Source organism: Macaca mulatta, chromosome 2 (genome assembly GCF_049350105.2).
Source record: "Macaca mulatta isolate MMU2019108-1 chromosome 2, T2T-MMU8v2.0, whole genome shotgun sequence".
In the NCBI taxonomy this organism is placed as follows: Eukaryota; Metazoa; Chordata; class Mammalia; order Primates; family Cercopithecidae; genus Macaca; species Macaca mulatta.
Window position 1 is genome coordinate 45441587 of NC_133407.1, and position 18586 is coordinate 45460172.

The window sequence follows — 18586 nt, forward strand, 5'->3', positions numbered from 1 at the left end:
ACTATTAATGTGACAAGAATATTGTGTTTAAAATATTTAAGTTGTATATTTAACAATGACAAAATACTGCTGTTTTATTTTCTATTGCTTTAGAGGTATTACTGAAACAGTAAGTCTTTAGGCACAGAGACTGCTATTTAATTTTAATTATTTCTTTTTTTTTTTTTTGAGAGGGAGTCTTGCTCTGTCGCCCAGGGTGGAGGGCAGTGGCGCGATCTCGGCTCACTGCAAGCTCCGCCTCCTGGGTTCTCGCCATTCTCCTGCCTCAGCCTCCCGAGTAGCTGGGACTACAGGCGCCCGCCACCTCGGCCGGCTAGTTTTTTGTATTTTTAGTAGAGACAGGGTTTCACCGTGTTCGCCAGGATGGTCTCGATCTCCTGACTTTGTGATTCGCCCGCCTCAGCCTCCCAAAGTGCTGGGATTACAGGCGTGAGCCACCACGCCCGGCCAATTTTAATTATTTCTAAAATACATAAACAACAGAGCATGAGTTCTATGACATCCTCAAAATGTATTGCTTCTCTTGCAGTTTATCACAACCTTATTTCAAAAGCTATCCTTTAGCAGAAGAAAGGCTTACGTATTTCATCTGATTGATCCTGATATATCAGGTAAAAATAAACAGTATTACGTTTAATTCTAGACCTGTATGAAGTAAGCACACATCTATAATTGTAACCTGCTCAATTCAAAAGCACAATCCCTGACCAAAAATACATTTTACACTTTAGGAAATAGGTTCCATAACTACCAGGAAAACAATGTGGCCATAGAATCTCATATAAAGATCAGTGTGTGGCCTCCAAAACTTACATAGTTTTTTACAATCAGGCTATTTTATCTTACCATGTTCATGAGGGAAAATGTAACAAAATAATTAAAGTAACAAAGCTGATTAATGTAAATTTGTAAACTAAAGCCAGGCCACTTGATACTCAAGTAAATCTGATACTCAGAAAAACACTCAGGGAGCTTTGGAGAGAACATACTAATGGTTCAGTAGTTAATGAATTAAGATACCATTTTAACAAACAATACTTTTTTGTTGTTGTTGTTGAGACAGAATCTCACTCTGTCACCCAGGCTGGAGTGCAGTGGCACGATCTGGACTCACTGCAACCTCCGCCTCCCAGGCTCAACCAATTCTCATGCCTCAGCCTCCCAAGTAGCTGGGAATACGTGCGTACACCGTCGTGCCTGGCTAATTTTTGTATTTTTAGTAGAAAAAGGTTTTCGCCATGTTGGCCAGGATGGTCTCGAACTGCTGGCCTCAAGTGATCTGCCCTTTTCAGCCTCCCAAAATGCTGGGATTACAGGCATGAGCCACCACACCCAGCCCAAACAATGTGTTAAAATAAAAAATAATCCTCCTTTTCATATTGCTTTTGAAATAGGTTTTTAAAGTGGTATTAATTTTTAAATTACTTTTGGTTAAACCAAGCAGACGATAACTGTTCTTTTTTAAAAAACTCATCTAGTGCTACATCTTTTCTATGCTAAAGATCTATGACTTTAAAATGTGGGAAGGCAATGAGAAGAAAGGAGAAAAAGCTTTTAGAAAAATAATGAAGTTTCATCTTTCCACAGTATGGATCAATTTTTACCAATGGAAAAAAACATATGCTATGCATTTACAAATACCTGGTTACAGAATAATTCAAAATACATAAAACCATACATTTATAATAACCCTTTAATAAGATTCCTCATATCATCTTTGAGATAGAAATCAAATGCCAATAGAACTGAAAAAATGCTAATGATTACCTTTTATTTATCTATTTATTTATTTTTAAGAGTCAGGGTCTTGGCTCTGTCATCTGGGCTACAGTGCAGTGGCATGATCATAGCTCACTGTAGCCTCCAACTCCTGGGCTCAAACAATACTCCTGCTTCAGCCTCCTGAGTAGCTGGGACTACAGGCACATGCCTGGCTAATTTTTTTTTATTTTTTGTAGAGACAGGGTTTCACTATATAGGCCAGGCTGGTCTCAAACTCTTGGCCTCAAGTGGTCCTCTTTCCTGGGCCTCCGAAAGTGTTAGGATTACAAGTCTGAGCCACTGCACTCAGCCTATTTATCTTTTGATAAATATATTAACACAATAGGCAAAAGGTAGAAGCATCTAAATGTCCATCATTGGATAAATAGATAAATAAAATGTGGATGGAAAACATTAGACTATTATTCGGCTTTTAGAGGGAGAAAATTCTGACACTTGCTATAAAATGAATGAACTTTGAATAATGCCAAGTGATTTAAGCCAGTCATAAAAGGAGAAATACTGCACTTATATGAGGTACCTCAAATGGTTAAGTTCATGGAGACAAAGTAAATGGTGGCTGCTGAAGGCTGAAGGGAAGGGAAATGAGAAGTTATTGTTTAATAGATACAGAGTTCCAATTTGGGAAGATGAAAAAAGTTTTGGAGAGGGATGGTGGTGATGATTGTACAACAATGTGAATGTACTTAATGCCACTGAATGATATACTTCAAAAACTGTTAAATGTTAAGTTTTATGCATGTACATTTTATCTCAATAAAAAAAATTAAGTGAAAATGAAAAAGTATATTTCATTCCTGCTTTTTAAGAGTGATCCGTTTGCATACTAAAATGCCTATATCAGATTGATAGTAATTATAGCAACTCTGAAATAAAAGCATTCTGGTTTTATAATCGTCAAATTTTTTTAAAATAAAAAATAAATAAAATAAAAGCAAACTATTTCCAAACCTTATTAATCAAGGAATTGAATTCCATTAGTCTACAATCCTTTCTCAGGTCATCTTTTGGCTTACACATCATGATGTAGAACTTTCCATCTGACCCTTTTAAAGAAATCTTCTTTGGTTTCTGAAGAGAAGCAAGAATTTCCACCTAAAAGATGATGAGTTATATATGAATTAGGGCCAAAAATTTCTGTGTAAATGTCTGTATATTATAAACCTTGAGTTATGTAAAAAAAAAAAAAAAAAAAAGAATATCACAAGCTATATTATGTAGTGAATTTGTATTTAAAAATTTTTTTATTTTAATTATCTATGACCTATGAAAATAATGACTGTCTATGAACAGAAACATTTTCACCCATTAAAAATAGCTATGACATAAAAAGATTACTTCATCGCCAATACAAGTACTTACATATTCAAATCTAGACAGCCCCCTTCAAAGCAGTCAAAATGTTTAAAAGATTTTTGAAACATCTTTTCAGGATCTTTCTGCAAAGACTGAGACTCTGTTTTTCAATGCTTTATCAATTAAAAGTAATTTGATTTCTGAAAAAACAAACTCCTCCAAAATTAAGTGTACCTAATGAAGTGAGTAAATAAGGTGAATAATACTGCTTAAATTAAAAACAAAGCATAGACTGGGTACAGTGGCTCACGTTTGTTATACGAACATGGAAGGCTGAGCAGGAGGATGGCTTGAGCCTAGGAGTTCAAGACTAGCCTAGGCAACATGACGAAACCCCGTATCTTCAAAAAATTTTAAAAATTAGCTGGGCATGGTGACATGCACCTGTAGTCCCAGCTACTCAAAAGGCTGAGGTGAGCAAATTGCTTGAGCCTGAGAGGCAGAGGTTGCAGTGAGCTGAGATCGCACCACTGTACTCCAGCCTCGGCAACAGAATGAGACCCTGTTTCTAAAAAAAAAAAAAAAAAAAAAAAAAGAACAAGAAGAAAAATCAAACTGTGAAAAAGTAAAGATTATAGTCACACTAAAACAATAGGAGCATTTGAAAAATCAAAACATTAGGGTGAATGTGAATCATGAATCAGAATTTTTTTTAATCACTGAATTTTTTTGCCATCAGTACAAATGAGTTTAGTTTTACTCTTCTGTATTTCCAATTTTTTTTTCTTCACAAATAAGATTCACGTAGATTCTGTGAAACATACTTTTTATCTTAATTTGAAGTTAACAACTAAATTTTAAAATCATAGTCATATAAAACTGAAGTTTACCATATCATCAAACCCTGCAATATAGGCCCAATGTCCAGGAAATGGCTCATGGCTAGCATGGTTAGCATGGGTACCCAGAATTGATGGAAGTGTAGGTATCATGACTGATTGCAGAGGAATGAGGATTTCACTAAATGTTGCTTCTTCTACCAGTTTTTTAAGCATTTTAAAATGAGTCCTCATGCTTAATGTGGAACTACTTCCATCAACCTGAAAAAATAAATAGTGCATTTTAATTTGTGTTTACCTTAAATTCAACTATAACAAAAATTTCACTTTTACAATATTGTAATTACAAAGGCTCAGCAGTCTGTGGTTTCCTAATCAACCCATTTTAGCCTCTGCCATTTACCTCATTAATAATAGTACCTACATCATAGGATTGTTTAATGATTAAAGGAGACAGTAGAGGCCTAAAATCTATTATCAGATATTAGAAAATCCAAAGAGCTCTGTAAATCAAACTCTCACTGAAGAAACAGTTATGTGTTTGATTATGGGATACTCCAACAGGTTACCCTCAGTGGAAATATCAAATATTAAATATGCACTATATTACCTTAAAAATCTTAAAAATCCTGAATTTCTAGGTGTAGCTTGCCACAAAGGTTTCAGATAAAGAACTGGAAATCTGTACATGTAAAGCACTTACAACAGTGTTAGTGTTTTAATAAATGTTGGCCACCATAACACTGTTTTTGATAATGTCAAGTGCATCAGAGGTCAAATGGGATTAACGGAGATAATAAATGCAGATTACACTTTTGAGATGTTTATTGATAAAGGAAAGGTGAGAAATAGTCTATCTTTTCATCTATAAACAATGATGGACTCTGAATATTTGTCAGGTGAAGTCTAGCTATGTACCTTATTAAAGAGCTTCTCTCTCCCTCCTTATAACCACCCCCACCTCCCACTTTTATCTTTACTATACATCCTTGGGGGTTTTTTCTCTAATACTTTAGGTAGAATTATGGGGTTACTCCTGTAACCATATTCCTACTTTAGTCACAAATCTACTGAAAAAAGTACTTATTACTCTAGATAACCATCTGCTTAGTTCCCTATAAGACTATAAGCACCTCAGGCAGAGAACAGATTTTATTCATCTTGTTTCCCTTAGCATAGTGCTTGTCCCCTCACAGGCACTGAAATGTATACTAAAAGAATGAAAAGCAAAACCCCAACCGTCTTCCCTATCATAAGTGTAGTTTAATAATACATATGAATTTTGAAAGTTTAAAGATATATAATCATAGAGACTACTATAAGTAACTTTGAATATTTTACATACTTATATTTTTATGGCTTATTTCATATTCTCTACTAAAAATTTCTGAGAAACATGGATATCTACCCTCAGAAAATTCTTAATTTACAATAAGAAGAACTTTTATAAATATTAGAAGGTATTTTGAAGTAAGATATATTAGAAATATTAAAAACTGCTTTATTAAGATAAATCATACATAATTAAAATACATAATACATTTTGATATATGTGTACACCTATATGTTAGAATTTTAATTTAATTAATCAAATGAAAAAATCAGCTCAAATTATGTAAATATATATATAATTACCCAACATCAGTTTATAAGCACTAAGATTATGATAGTACCGGTTTATTGCACAATTCTAGAAGCTTATCTGTTAGGCGAGTTGCATCTCCAACAAACTTCTCTAAGGATTTTTTCATATGAATGGCTTTATTTAGGATTTCCTTGCATCTGTTCACACGCATGGGATAAGAAGACTGTCATAAAAAAGAGTTAAAAACTATTTTATATAAGATTCTTGAAAGATAAATTTTTTGAATGACAAAAAACTTAAAAAGTATTCATGATGAGAGTTTATATGATACAAATTTCCTGAAAATTTATTTGGTAATGCTATCAAGAGCCATACAAATATTGCCACCCTATAACTTTGTGAATTATAAAGTTATAAGGATCTGCCCTGAAGAAATAATTAGAAATGAGAATAAACATAGACATAGCTAGATGTGTTACAACAGCAAGAAAAACAGAAATAACCTTAATGATTAACTAAGCAGTTAAATAAGTTACTGAAGGCTATTTTTTAGAATTTTATATATTAAAATTATACCTTTAAATTATATTTAATAACATGGAAACAATAAAGTGAAAAATGTGAAATTGTATGGCAACATAATTAAATTTAGTGTTAAAATATACTAGAAAATATACAAATAAAATTACATCAAAACATTAATGAATGGCCCAAGGTATGAATTTTAATTTTTGTTTTATGTCTCTGTATTGCCTAAATTCTCTAAACATTTACTTATTACATATATTGACCAACATATGAATTCCCTTCAATGATGCAATAACAGTTTTTTAGTATTAAAAATTCAGGTGCTGGCGGGGCACGATAGCTCATGCCTGTAATTCCAGCACTTTGGGAGGCCAAAGCAGAAGGATCACTTGAGCCCAAGAGTTCAAGCCCAGCCTGAGCAACAAAGCAAGATCCCATCTCTACAAAAAGAATTTAAAAATTAGCTGTACATGGTGACACATCCCTATCGTCCTAGCTACTGGGAAGCTGAGGCAAGAGAGTCACTTGAACCCAGGACTTTGAGGCTGCACTGAGCTGTGATCCCACCATTGCTCTCCAGCCTGGGCAACAGGGAAAGATCCTGTTTCTTAAGGAAAATAAAAATAAAAATTCATGTACTTTGGATTAAAATATTTGTGAAAACATAGGTAACCATTCTGCATCAAGCATTAACCGTTTACTAGACTTCATAAAGAAAACACATGCTGAATTATTTGATCTTAAACATGCTAGTTACTTCATTATAGTAAATATATCCAAATATTAAGATATAATGCTATAATTTCTCTCTTTAAAACAATTTAAAATTACTAATCTAATATAGGAAAGAAGCCCTGGAACTTGTATATACATATTAGTATCACATAATCAATTTCAAATAAAATGGTAAAAGACCCTTTTCATATAAAAAGGTAAAAGACCCTTTTACCTTTGACACAGCTGTCATCATCCACATTGCTTGTTGAGGATAGGCTAGAAATACTTTGGCTATTATTTCCATCAAGACAACAAAAACTTCATCATGAGAATGACAAATTCGAGAGATCAATTGTGAAAAAGCAGTCAAAAATTGATATGGAGCTAAATAGTTTGTATGCTCTGTGATAACCTTGTTTATTTTACCCAAATCATTCCTCATCTGTACACGATCGGAACGGCCAGCTGGGGGAAAAAATAAGTTTAAAAAACAGTAAAGGAAAGAGAAAAATCAGTGTATCAGTTCATTTCACAGAACAAAAATTTTGTTTTAAAAATAGCTTTAAAGTATGTTATTCCCATGCCCAAGGCTACATCACTTGCCAATCTGTGAAGAGACAGTTGTCTCTGTCCAACTAGAAAAAAATATTTAGACCCATTCAAAAACCCAAGGGACATTAATTTTCACTATCCATTTTAATTTGTAGGGTAAATTATTTGGCTAAAACTAACACATTTTAATATGTGTTAGGTTCATCAAGAAATAATCAGATTTTTATTTGTGGCCCTGAATTAAAACTACTTTAAATGTCTATGATTTGTCTTTCCTTTTTAACATTTAGTATCTTACTCACACTTACATAACATCTTAATTATCAAAGTCATTCCAAGCTTTTAGGAAATTAGACTGCCCAGCCAAATCTGACTGTATACCAAAGTTATAATTCCTAGTCTTTTAAAATTTTTACGTGAAGAGTTATACCTTTTTCCCATTCATATGCCTTTGTACCATAATCAAGCCATAGAGTTAACATTCGTGGCATTGACTGATATATGAACTGATTTCCATATTGTAGAGATCTGCAATTATATAGACAAGAAACACTATTAGCATAGCTGTCTTTTTTATATTAATTAAAATTTAAAGATTTAAACTACCACATACCCTTTTCACAAAAATTATAGTATCAATATTTCTTCCTAGAAGTTATTTTTGACTCCTCTGTCTCCTTTTTAGCTCACTTAGCTCTATATTGCCTGTACCAAAAACATGTACATACTGTATGTTTCCACTTATACAGAATTTGTACATTATACAAATTCTACTCTAATCAAAGTCTATCAATACTTCTTTCAATTTTTCCTTAGGATCTCTGTGTCTTCATTTGCATTCTTTGGCCATAAGCCTAGGTCAGGTCCAATCACTCCATTTCTGGGAAGTTATAATAATTTGGTCTCCCTAACTAAATACGTATTTCTGCCCTTCAATAAATTCCAGACTAACATTCCTGAAATTCTGGTTTTATCATGCTCTCCCCTTACTCAAAAACAGGAATCAATACCTACATATTAAAACTATATAAATGATTCTGCCTGGGATTCAAATACTCAGAATCTTTTATCTCCATAATTTTCCAATCTTAGCATCTTGCCACTCACCAGTATGCATCTTCCATCAAGTCTGGTTTCCGCACCATCCTACAAACCAACCACTCAACCCTGGTTCTCGTGAAATTTGTGAAAAGTTAAAGTTCTCTCCTTCTTGAATTATTTGGAGGCCTGGATATCAGTTTATTTTCAAAATAAATTTTATTGTGGTTAAATATATATAACATAAAATTTACCATCATAACCATTTTTAAGTGTACAGTTCAGTGGTATATTAATATGGTTGTACATTCACATTGTTGTGCAATCATCACCACCATTCCCCCTCCAGAACTTTTTTCATCTTCCCAAATTGGAACCCCATACTTATTAAACAGTAACTTCCCATCTCCTTCCCTACCCAGTCTCTGGCAACCACCATTGTGCTTTCTCTCTTCATGAATTTGACTATTTGATGTACCTCATATCAGTGGAAACATACAGTATTTGTCCTTTTTGTGACTGGCTTATTTCACTTAGCATAACGTCCTCAATGTTCATCCATGTTGTAGCATATGTCAGAATTTCTTTCCTTTTTAAAGCAGAATAATATTCCATTGTGTCTACACCACATTTTGATCAATTAATCTCCCAATGAATTCTTGCACTGCTTTCATGTTTTAGCTATTGTGAATAATGTTGCTATGAAGATGAATGTACAGATATCTTTTTGAGACACACAGAGACAGTTTAATGATACAGAATTGCATTTGCCATTCTACAACTATAGAAGAAGTGGGGACTTTCTTTTCCTCTTCTTATTTTGTCAAGATTAATTTAATCAGAAATTAGGAGAGCTAGCAGGTTGGTTTTTTTTTTTTTTTTTGAGAGACAGTCTCGCTCTGTTGCCCAGACTAGAGTGTAGAGGCACGATCTTGGCTCATTACAACCTCTGCCTCCCGGGTTCAGGCCATTCTCCTGCCTCAGCCTCCCAAGTAGCTGGGACTACAAGCACCCGCCACCACGCCCAGCTAATTTTTGTATTTTTAGTAGAGATGGGGTTTCACCATATTGGCCAGGCTGGTCTTGAACTCCTGATCTTGTGATCCGCCTGCCTCGGCCTCCCAAAGTGCTGGGATTACAGGCGTGAGCCACCACCGCGCCCGGCCGCAGGTTTTTTTTAAAGGTGCACAACATGATGTTTTTGGTTTTAAACACTTATTTATTTATTTAAATTGACAAATAAAAATTGTGTATATTTATTGTGCACATGTTTTGAAGTATACATTGTGGAAGAGCTAAACCAAGCTAATTCACACATGCTAATTATTTCACATACTTATTTTCTTGTGGAATAAAATCTATTCTCTCAGCAATTTTCAAATAAAACATTTGTTAACTATAGTGACCATGTTGTAGAGCAGATCTCTTTAACTTATTCCTTCTATTTAACTGAAGTTTTACGTCCTTTGACCAACATCTCCCCAACTCCTCACTACCCCAACCCCTGGTAATCACCATTCTACTCTCTAGTTCTATGAGTTCAACATTTTTAGATTCTCCATATAAATAAGATAATTCAGTATTAATCTTTCTGTGCTGGGCTTATTTCACTTAGAATAATCTCCAGGTTCATCCATGTTCTCACAAATAACAGGATTCCTTCTTTTTTTAAGGCTGAATAGTATTCCATTGTGTGTGTGTGTGTGTGTGTGTGTGTGTGTGTGTGTGTGTGTAAGTATACATATATATGCCACATTTTCTTTATTCATTCCTATGTTGATGGACACTTAGTTTGATTCCACAGCTTGGCTGTTGTGAAGATGCTGCAATGAACATGGGAGTGCAGATATCTCTTCAACATATAGATTTAACTTCCTTTAGATATACACCCCATAGTGGGATGGCTACAGCATATGATATTTCTATTTTTAATTTTTAAGGAATATCCATATTGTTTTCCATAATGGGTCTACTAATTTACCTTCCCACCAACGGTGTATAAGGGTTCCCTTTCCCCATATCCTCTCCAATGCTTGTTATCTTTTGTCTTTTATATGATAGCCATTCAAACAAGTGTGAGGTAATATCTCATTGTGGTTTTAATTTGAATTTATCTGACGATTAATGATGCTGAACTTTTTTTATATACCTCTGTTGGTCACTTTTATGTCTTCTTTTAAACAATGTCTGCTCAGACTCTTTGCCCATTTTTTTAATCGGGTAATTTGTTTTCTTTCTTCTATTTTTATTTTTATTTTTTGAGACAGGATCTGGCTCTGTTGCCTGGGCTGGAGTGCAGTGGTATGATCCTGGCTCACTGCAACCTCCACCTCCTAGGCGCAAGCGATCCCTGTTTCAGCCTTCTGAGCAGCTGGGACTGCAGGTGCATGCCACCACACCCGAATAATTTTTGTATTCTTTTGTAGAGATGGGGGTTTCACCATGTTGCCCAGGCTGGTCTTGAACTCCTGGGCTCAAGTGATCCATCTGCCTCGGCCTCCAAAAGTGCCGGGATTACATGCATGAGCCACCGTGCCTGGCCAGGTGATTTGTTTTCTTACTATTAAGTTGTTTGAGTTCCTTACCTATTTTGGCTATTAACCCCCTATCAGATGTGTGGTTTGCAAATACATTCTGCCATTCTATAGTTGTCTTTTCACTCTGTTGATTGTTTCCTTGGCTATGCAGAAGTCTTTTGGTTTGTATAATACCATTTGTCTATATTTGCTTTGTTGGCTGTGCTTTTTGGCTCATACCCAAAAAAATTATTGCCCAAACCAATGCCATGAACCTTTTCCTCTATGTTTTCTTCTAGTAGTTTTACAGCTTCAGGTCTTACATTTAAGTTTTTAAGCCATTTTGAGTTGATTTTTGTATATGGTGTAAGGTAAGAGTGTAATTCCATTCTGTTGCATGTGGACATCCAGTTGTCCCAACACCATTTATTGAAGAGACTATCCTTTCCCCATTGTGGGTTCTTGGCTCCTTTGTTAAAGATCAATTGACTGTAAATGCATGGATTCATTTCTGGGCTCTCTATTCTGTTCCATTGGTCTATGTAGACATTTTAATACTAATATTATACTGTTTTGATTATTACAGCTTTGTGGTATATTTTGAAGTCAGGTAGTGTAATGCCTTCAACTTTGCAGCTTTGTTCTTTTTTTTTTTTTTAGAGATGTAGTCTCACTCTGTCCCCCAGGCTGGAGTGCAATGGCACAATCTCAGCTCACTGTAACCTCCGCCTCCCGGGTTCTAAAGAAATTCTTCTGCCTCAGCCTCCTGAGTAGCTAGGATTACAGGTGCACGTCACCATGCTCAGCTAATTTTCTGTATTTTACTAGAGACAGGGTTTCACCGTGTTGCCCAGGCTGGTCTTGAACTCCCGAGCTCAGGCAATCCACCCACCTCAGCCTCCCAAAGTGCTATGATTACAGGTGTGAGCCACCACGCTCGGCCAGCTTTGTTCTTTTTGCTGAAGATTTTCTTTGGTTATCTGAGGTCTTTTCTAGGTCCATACAAATTTTAGGATTTTTTTTCTACTTCTGTGAAAAAAGTTATTGGATTTTTTTTTTTTTTTTTTTGAGACTCCCAGGCTGGAGTGCAGAGGCATGATCTCGGTTCACTGTGACCTCCGCCTCCTGGGTTCAAGCAATTCTACTGCCTCAGCCTCCCTAGTAGCTGGGATTACAGATGCACACCACCATATCTGGCTAATTTTTGTATTTTTAGTAGAGACCAGGTTTCACCATGTTGGCCAGGCTGGTCTCAAACTCCTGACCTCAAGTGATCCACCTGCTTCAGCTTCCCAAAGTGCTGGGATTAGGGTGCAAGCCACAGTGCCCAGCCAGAATTTTTAAACAAAAAAAAAAAAAAAAAAAAAAGGAAAGAAAGAAAAAGCTATTGGAATTTTGATAGAAACTACATTGAATCTGTAGATCACTTTGGGCAGTATGAACATTTTAATATTCATTCTTCCAATCCATAAACCCAGGATATCTTTCCATTTGTTTATGTCTTCAATTTCTTTTCATCAGTGTTTTATAGTTTTCTTTGTAGAGGTCTTTTGCCTCCTTATATTTATTCCTAAGTATTTTATTTTTTGTAGTTACTGTAAATGAGATTGTCTTCTTAATTTATCTGCAAGTAGTCTGTTGTCAGTGTATAGAAATGCTACTTACTTTTGTATGTTGTCTTTATATCCTGCAACTTTATTGAATTCACTTATTCTAATAGTTTTTTATTGGAGTCTTAGGGTTTCAGTATATAAGGTCATGTTGTCTGCAAACAGAAAAAAGTTGATGACTTCTTTTCCAATTTGGATGCCTTTTATTTCTCTCTCTTGTCTAATTGCTATGGCTAGGATTCCTGGTACTACACTGAATATAAGTGGCAAGGGTGGGCATCTTTGTCTTAACCTTAGAGGAAAAGCTTTGAACTTTTCACCACTGAGTATGATGTTATCTTTGGGGTTACCATACATGGTCTTTACTGTGTTGAGGTACATTCCTCCTATACATAATTTTTTGAAATTTTTTAGTCATAAAAGCATGTTGAATTTTGTCAAGTGCTTTCTCTGCATCTATTGAGATGACATGATCATATGGTTTTTGCCCTTCATTCTATTAACGTTGTATATCAAATATATATATTTGGATAGGTTGAACCATCCTTGCATCCTGGAATAAATTCCACTTGATCATGGTGAATGATCCTTTTAATGTGCTGTTGAATTTGGATTACTAGTATACCTTCTTCATGAGGCCTACCAGACTTTTGCAGCAATTCAATGCAAAGAAATACACTTTTGAAATCATAAAGCCAGTGGCTTGTGGCTTGACTTTTGACCTCCATGACTTCTGGACTTCTTTGGTTCACTTTTGGTATCTGGCTAACATAGCCATTCACATAGCTGAGACCAATTTATTTCACATAATAAATTAGCCTATGCCTGGCTAATTTATTTATTTTTTGTAGAGATGAGGTCTTGCCATGTTCTCCAGGCTTTTCTTGAACTCCTGGGCTCAAGCAATCCTTCCATTTCAGAAGAATCCCAAAATTCTGGGATTACAGGCATTAATCAACGTGCCCAGCCATATCTGATATTTACTACATTTATTTTGATTTTTTTTTTTTTTTTTTTGAGACAGAGTCTTTCTCTGTCACCCAGGCTGGAGTGCAGCAGCATGATCATAGCTCACTGCAATCTCTACCTCCTGGGCTCAAGCAACCCCCTTGGCTCAGCTTCCCTTGTAGCTGGGACCACAGGCGTGCACCACCTTGCCTGGCTAATTTTTGTATTTTTTTGGTAAAGATGGGGTCTTACCATGTTGCTCTGGCTGGTTTTGAACTCCTGCGCTCAAGCAATCTGCCTGCCTCAGCCTCCCAAATTTCTGAGATTACAGACATGAGCCATTGAGCCCAGCCTATTTTGAGATCTAATCTCACATTCTATTATGTACCATTATTTAAATGTTTTATGTATTTAAGGTTTCTATCCCTAATTGGATTGTAGATTCTTAAGGGCAAACATTAATATTTTAATCAGTAATAACACAATTATTCAGTCAGGGGATAAATATGTCTCAATAGCTAAGTTTACTCCCTTAAGCATACAAATATTTTATTTTAACTACTATGGATAGAAACAGGTTTTGAAATGTACTTATATTCCTGAAGGGTACTTTAAAAATACTCATTATACATAACAGTTTTATGCATATAGAGGACTTTCTATAACTACTTGTTTTAAAAGAAATGTGTTAAGTAAATTCTATATCCCAAGGCACATGATATATACTAAGACTAACAGCAAACAAAAGAAGCTATCACTCATTGTTCAAAAGAACTGGGCCAAGAGTGATGGCTCACATCTGTAATCTCAGTGCTTTGGGAGGCTGAGGTGGGGAAGATTGCTTGAGGCCAGGAGCTCAAGATCAGCCTGGGCAACACAGTGAGACCCTGTCTCTATAAAAAATTATTTAAAAACATAGTTGGGCATGGTGGCATGTGCCTATCGTCCTAACAACTCAGGAGACTGAGGTAGGAGGATCACTTGAGCCCAGAGTTCAAGGTCATAGTTACCTTTGTGTGACTGCACTCCTGCCTCAGTGACAGAGTGATACTCTGTCAATTAAAAAAATGATAGGGTACCTTTAGTCATTTTGCTACCCTAATACCATCAATGATGAACTAATATTGCTTTTTTTTTTTCCATTTTTTTCCCCTGTGACATAGCCCTCAGGAGATCCCGAGAACATATGCCCTTTTCTTTCTTCTTTTTTTCTTTTTTCTTTTTTTTGAGATAGGGTCTTGCTGTGTTATCCAGGCTGCTGTGCAGTGGTGCAGTCACAGCTCACTATAGCCTTGACCTCCCAGGTTCAGGTAATCCTCCCACCTCAACCTCCAAAGTAGCTAGGACTACAGGCACACACCACCACCCCTGGCTACAGATATTGCTTTAATTCCTGAAAATATTTAACTGAGAAGTCATAGTACCTCATAATAGGCAATTTTAACAGATTTATTGATCTGAAGATATCCTTCCATGTAAAGCAATAGTATATGAGTATGATAAGGAGAATGTATGGAATGATATTATTTCTTAGTAATTAATAATTTATAAAAATATAAACAGTAGGCCTGAGATTATACTACTTGACTATAATACACTGATATATGAAATTAAAAGTTATATTTCACCTATTAACTAGTTTAAGAATAAGTACTTTCTACAAGTCTTAATGTCAAAGTCATTTTCATATATATATATTATACTACTTCCTATTGGAATGGGCTAGAAGGAAGTATTCCACTGCAATTAAAAATAACCAAGAAGGCTGAGTGGGGTGGCTCACACCCATAATCCCAGCACTTTGGGAGGCTGTGGCGGGCAGATCATGAGGTCAGGAGTTCGAGATCAGCCTGACCAATGTGTGAAACTCTGTCTCTACTAAAAATACAAAAATTAACCGGGTGTGGTAGCACGCGCCTGTAATCCCAGCTACTCAGGAGGGTGAGCCAGAATCGCTTGAACCTGGGAAGCAGAGGTTGCAGTGAGCTGAGATCGTGCCACTGCACTCCAGCCTTGGTGACAGAGCAAGACTCTGTCATAAAATAATAAAAATAAAATAAAATAAAATAGAATAAAATAGAATAAAATAAAATAAAAAATAAAATAAAATAAAATACTAATACTACTACTAATAATATATATAACCACAAAATGTGACATTTAGGGTCTTCTGGAATTCTACGACTGGGGACTCAGGGAATGAGGGTCTGGAATGGGAAGGATACTTAATTTGGTGCTGTTGAATTTTTAAAAAATCCATGCTGTAGTATTATAATATGTATATTGGTTTTAGTTCACAGTTACTGGCTCCTAATTCCTTGTTATGTCAGGGCACTTTAGACCTCAGGAAACAGAATCTCTCTCTATGAGCTTCTCCTGTCCTTCACTCACCTGCCCAAGGCAGGAATCTAATCTGACTGTGGGTCAAAAGATTCTCATCCCAGAGAGGATCCTGCCCCACACCCTAGAGGAAGGAATGCTACATAGAAAAGGCCAAGAAAAGTCTGAACAGACAGACCTTGCTGGGTTTACATTATGAGCTGTTTGTCCACTCACATTTCTACATGGTTGTCAATCATGCCCATGTAATAAAGACTCCACTAAAAACCCCACAGGACAGAGTTTGGAGAGCTTCCAGAGAGTTGAACACATGGTGGCTAACAGGAGGGTGACAAAGACCTCTTCCACGCGCCAGGAGGATGGCACACCACATCTCCATGGAGACAGAAGCTCCTGTGCCGGACCCCTCCAGACGTTACCTTATCTATCTCTTCATCGGGCTGTTTATTTGCATCCTTAAAATATCTTTCTTAATAAACCAGTAAACAGGTTTCCCTGAGTTCTGTGAGCCACTCTAGCAAATTTATTGAACCCAAGAGGAAGTTGTGAGAACCCCAACTTGAAGCCAGTTGGTCAGAAGTTCCAGAGGCCCAGACTTGCAACTAGGGGAAGGAGGAGATGGTCTTGTGTCAACCTTTGAGGTATGACACTGTCTCCAGACACAGAGTGTCAGCACAGAATTGGAGGACATCAAGCTGGTGTCCACCGCTTGGTGTATTGGGGAAAAACCCCACATATCTGGTCACATAAGTCTTCTACTGTGTTGATGATTGCTGTGTCAGTGTGAGAGCAGAGGAATAACATGGTTAGAGAGAGTTTCCAAAACACATGCCTATATCACTTTTTTCATTTAAAAAGTTAGTTTTTAAAGTGAAGAAAAAACTTGCATAAAGGAAAAATTTACATCTTATCTAAGGTGATACACTGAATCAGTCATAAGCCAGAAAATACCTAGAATATGCTAAGACATGTGATAATAGTTTCAATATTAATAGTCATCCTTTCATATTTAATCTGCAAACATGCAGTTCTCATACTCACCTGCCAAAATGAAGAACTATATACCGGATGAGATCACCTTGCTTTTCCATTTTGTTGTCTGTGACCATGGGCATCAATTTGTCATAGTACTTGGCAAGGTAAAAATGCCCATCCTCCCATTCTGGCAGGCACGCGGTCACATCCTGTAAAAAAGAACATAGGATACTCACCTAAGGAAATCTCATGCTATGCTGGGAAGTAAAATATGAATAGATGAATACGGATCAAAGTATGTGACCTTTATCTAGGCGGAGCAAAGTCAAAAGCAGACTCAATCTTTGATGTGGATAAGGAATAGCTACCTTCTTATAAAGGTTTCCTCAGGAGGGCTGATTGGTTCTGATGGGTTGTCCACTGTCCAACATGAAATAGTGTTGGAAAAATTCGCAACTTAGGAGAAGAAAACTCCATTTATGTCACCACTTTAAAAGATACAGAAAAGTAGTGTCTGGATGGGTTAAAGTTTTTTTATATATAAATATGTGTGTGTGTATATATACACATGTATCATGAAAGGCATTTTTAAAAATCCTCAAAGCAGAAGTAATATCAAGTCTCTAAAGAGGGTAGGACTTTAAAAAGCATAAAAATTATGGTAAAATTAAAATCACATATCTTATTTTTCTCCAAGATCTCTCACAAGTTATTGCCCTTTCTCTCAACGCCTTCAGAAGCAGGCTTCTAAAAAGAATTCTCCACCTCACATTGATTCCTAAAACTATGTCTTTTCAGCTTCACTCCATTAAGGAGCTCCTCAAATCCAAGAGATATTTTACAATTCTGATCTCATTTGAACTCTCTTCAATATGCTTCTGGTGTCCAGGTCACGTATTTCAAATGCTTTCATCCCTTGACTTCTGTGAGGCCACCATCTTCCAAGTTTTCTCCTCTCTTTCTGGTCACTCTCACTTAGTCTCCTTTGTCATTTCTTCTTGCTGTTCCTGCCTTAAATATTTGTGTGGTTTATTAATTTTTAATATGACATTAAATGTGATGGGAAATACACAGGATCACTAACAGTTTTTTTTTTTTTTTAAATTGAAGCTCCACTTTTCATCTAAAGAAGTTTGAGAACATAGTTTAGACCAGAAATCTTAAGTGAGATCTTGAGTTTCTACTGACTTTAATCTTGAGACTCTACAGACACAAACCTGCCTGGGAATAGAGGACAGAATGACATGATTAGATGTGTGGTACATGCTAGGTTCATGTACCTAACCAGCCACACAGGGTAAGGGCTGCCAGAAAAACATATCAGTCAACCTAGTCTTTCCTTCCTTTCTTCCTTCCTATCTGTCTTCCTGCTTTCCTTTCTTCCTCCTTCCCTAACTTCCTTCCTCCTCCCTCTCTCGTTTCAGCTTAGATTTTAAATATTTATTTTGAAAAGTAAAATTCATATAGTGAAAAATACACAAATCTCAAATTTACAGCTTGATCAATTATCACAAAGTAATTACCTTTATATAAAAGCTCCTTCCTCCCTCCCTCCCCTCTCTCTCCCCCTTTTTAGTTAAGATTTTTAAGTTTTATTTTGAAAAATAAAGTTTATATACAGAAACATACACGAATCTTATGTATACAACTTGATTAATTATCACAAATTGATCAGCCTCATACAAGAACTCCAGGAGTTTTGTTTTACCTGTTTTTGAACTTTTATATAAATAGAATCATACTATAATAATTATTATTGGTTGGGCATGGTGGCTTATGATTGTAATCCCAGCACTTTGGGAGGCCGAGGTGGCGGATCACGAGGTCAGGAGATAGAGACCATCCTGGCTAACACAGTGA

At 36.0% G+C, this 18586-nt stretch overlaps 1 protein-coding gene across 2 annotated transcripts in view; it reads right to left on the reverse strand.

Moving 5' to 3' along the window:
- The window catches only part of ATR (ATR serine/threonine kinase), a 121643-nt gene that overhangs the window by 12904 nt on the left and 90153 nt on the right, over positions 1-18586 (reverse strand). For both annotated transcript variants that reach the window (XM_015131992.3, XM_015131991.3), the window contains 6 exons: positions 16793-16935; positions 7730-7827; positions 6980-7212; positions 5591-5725; positions 3969-4178; positions 2734-2877 (listed from right to left, as the gene is read on the reverse strand). In XM_015131992.3, the coding sequence (XP_014987478.3) occupies positions 2734-2877; positions 3969-4178; positions 5591-5725; positions 6980-7212; positions 7730-7827; positions 16793-16935 (963 nt within the window). The remainder of the gene's footprint in view (positions 1-2733; positions 2878-3968; positions 4179-5590; positions 5726-6979; positions 7213-7729; positions 7828-16792; positions 16936-18586) is intronic.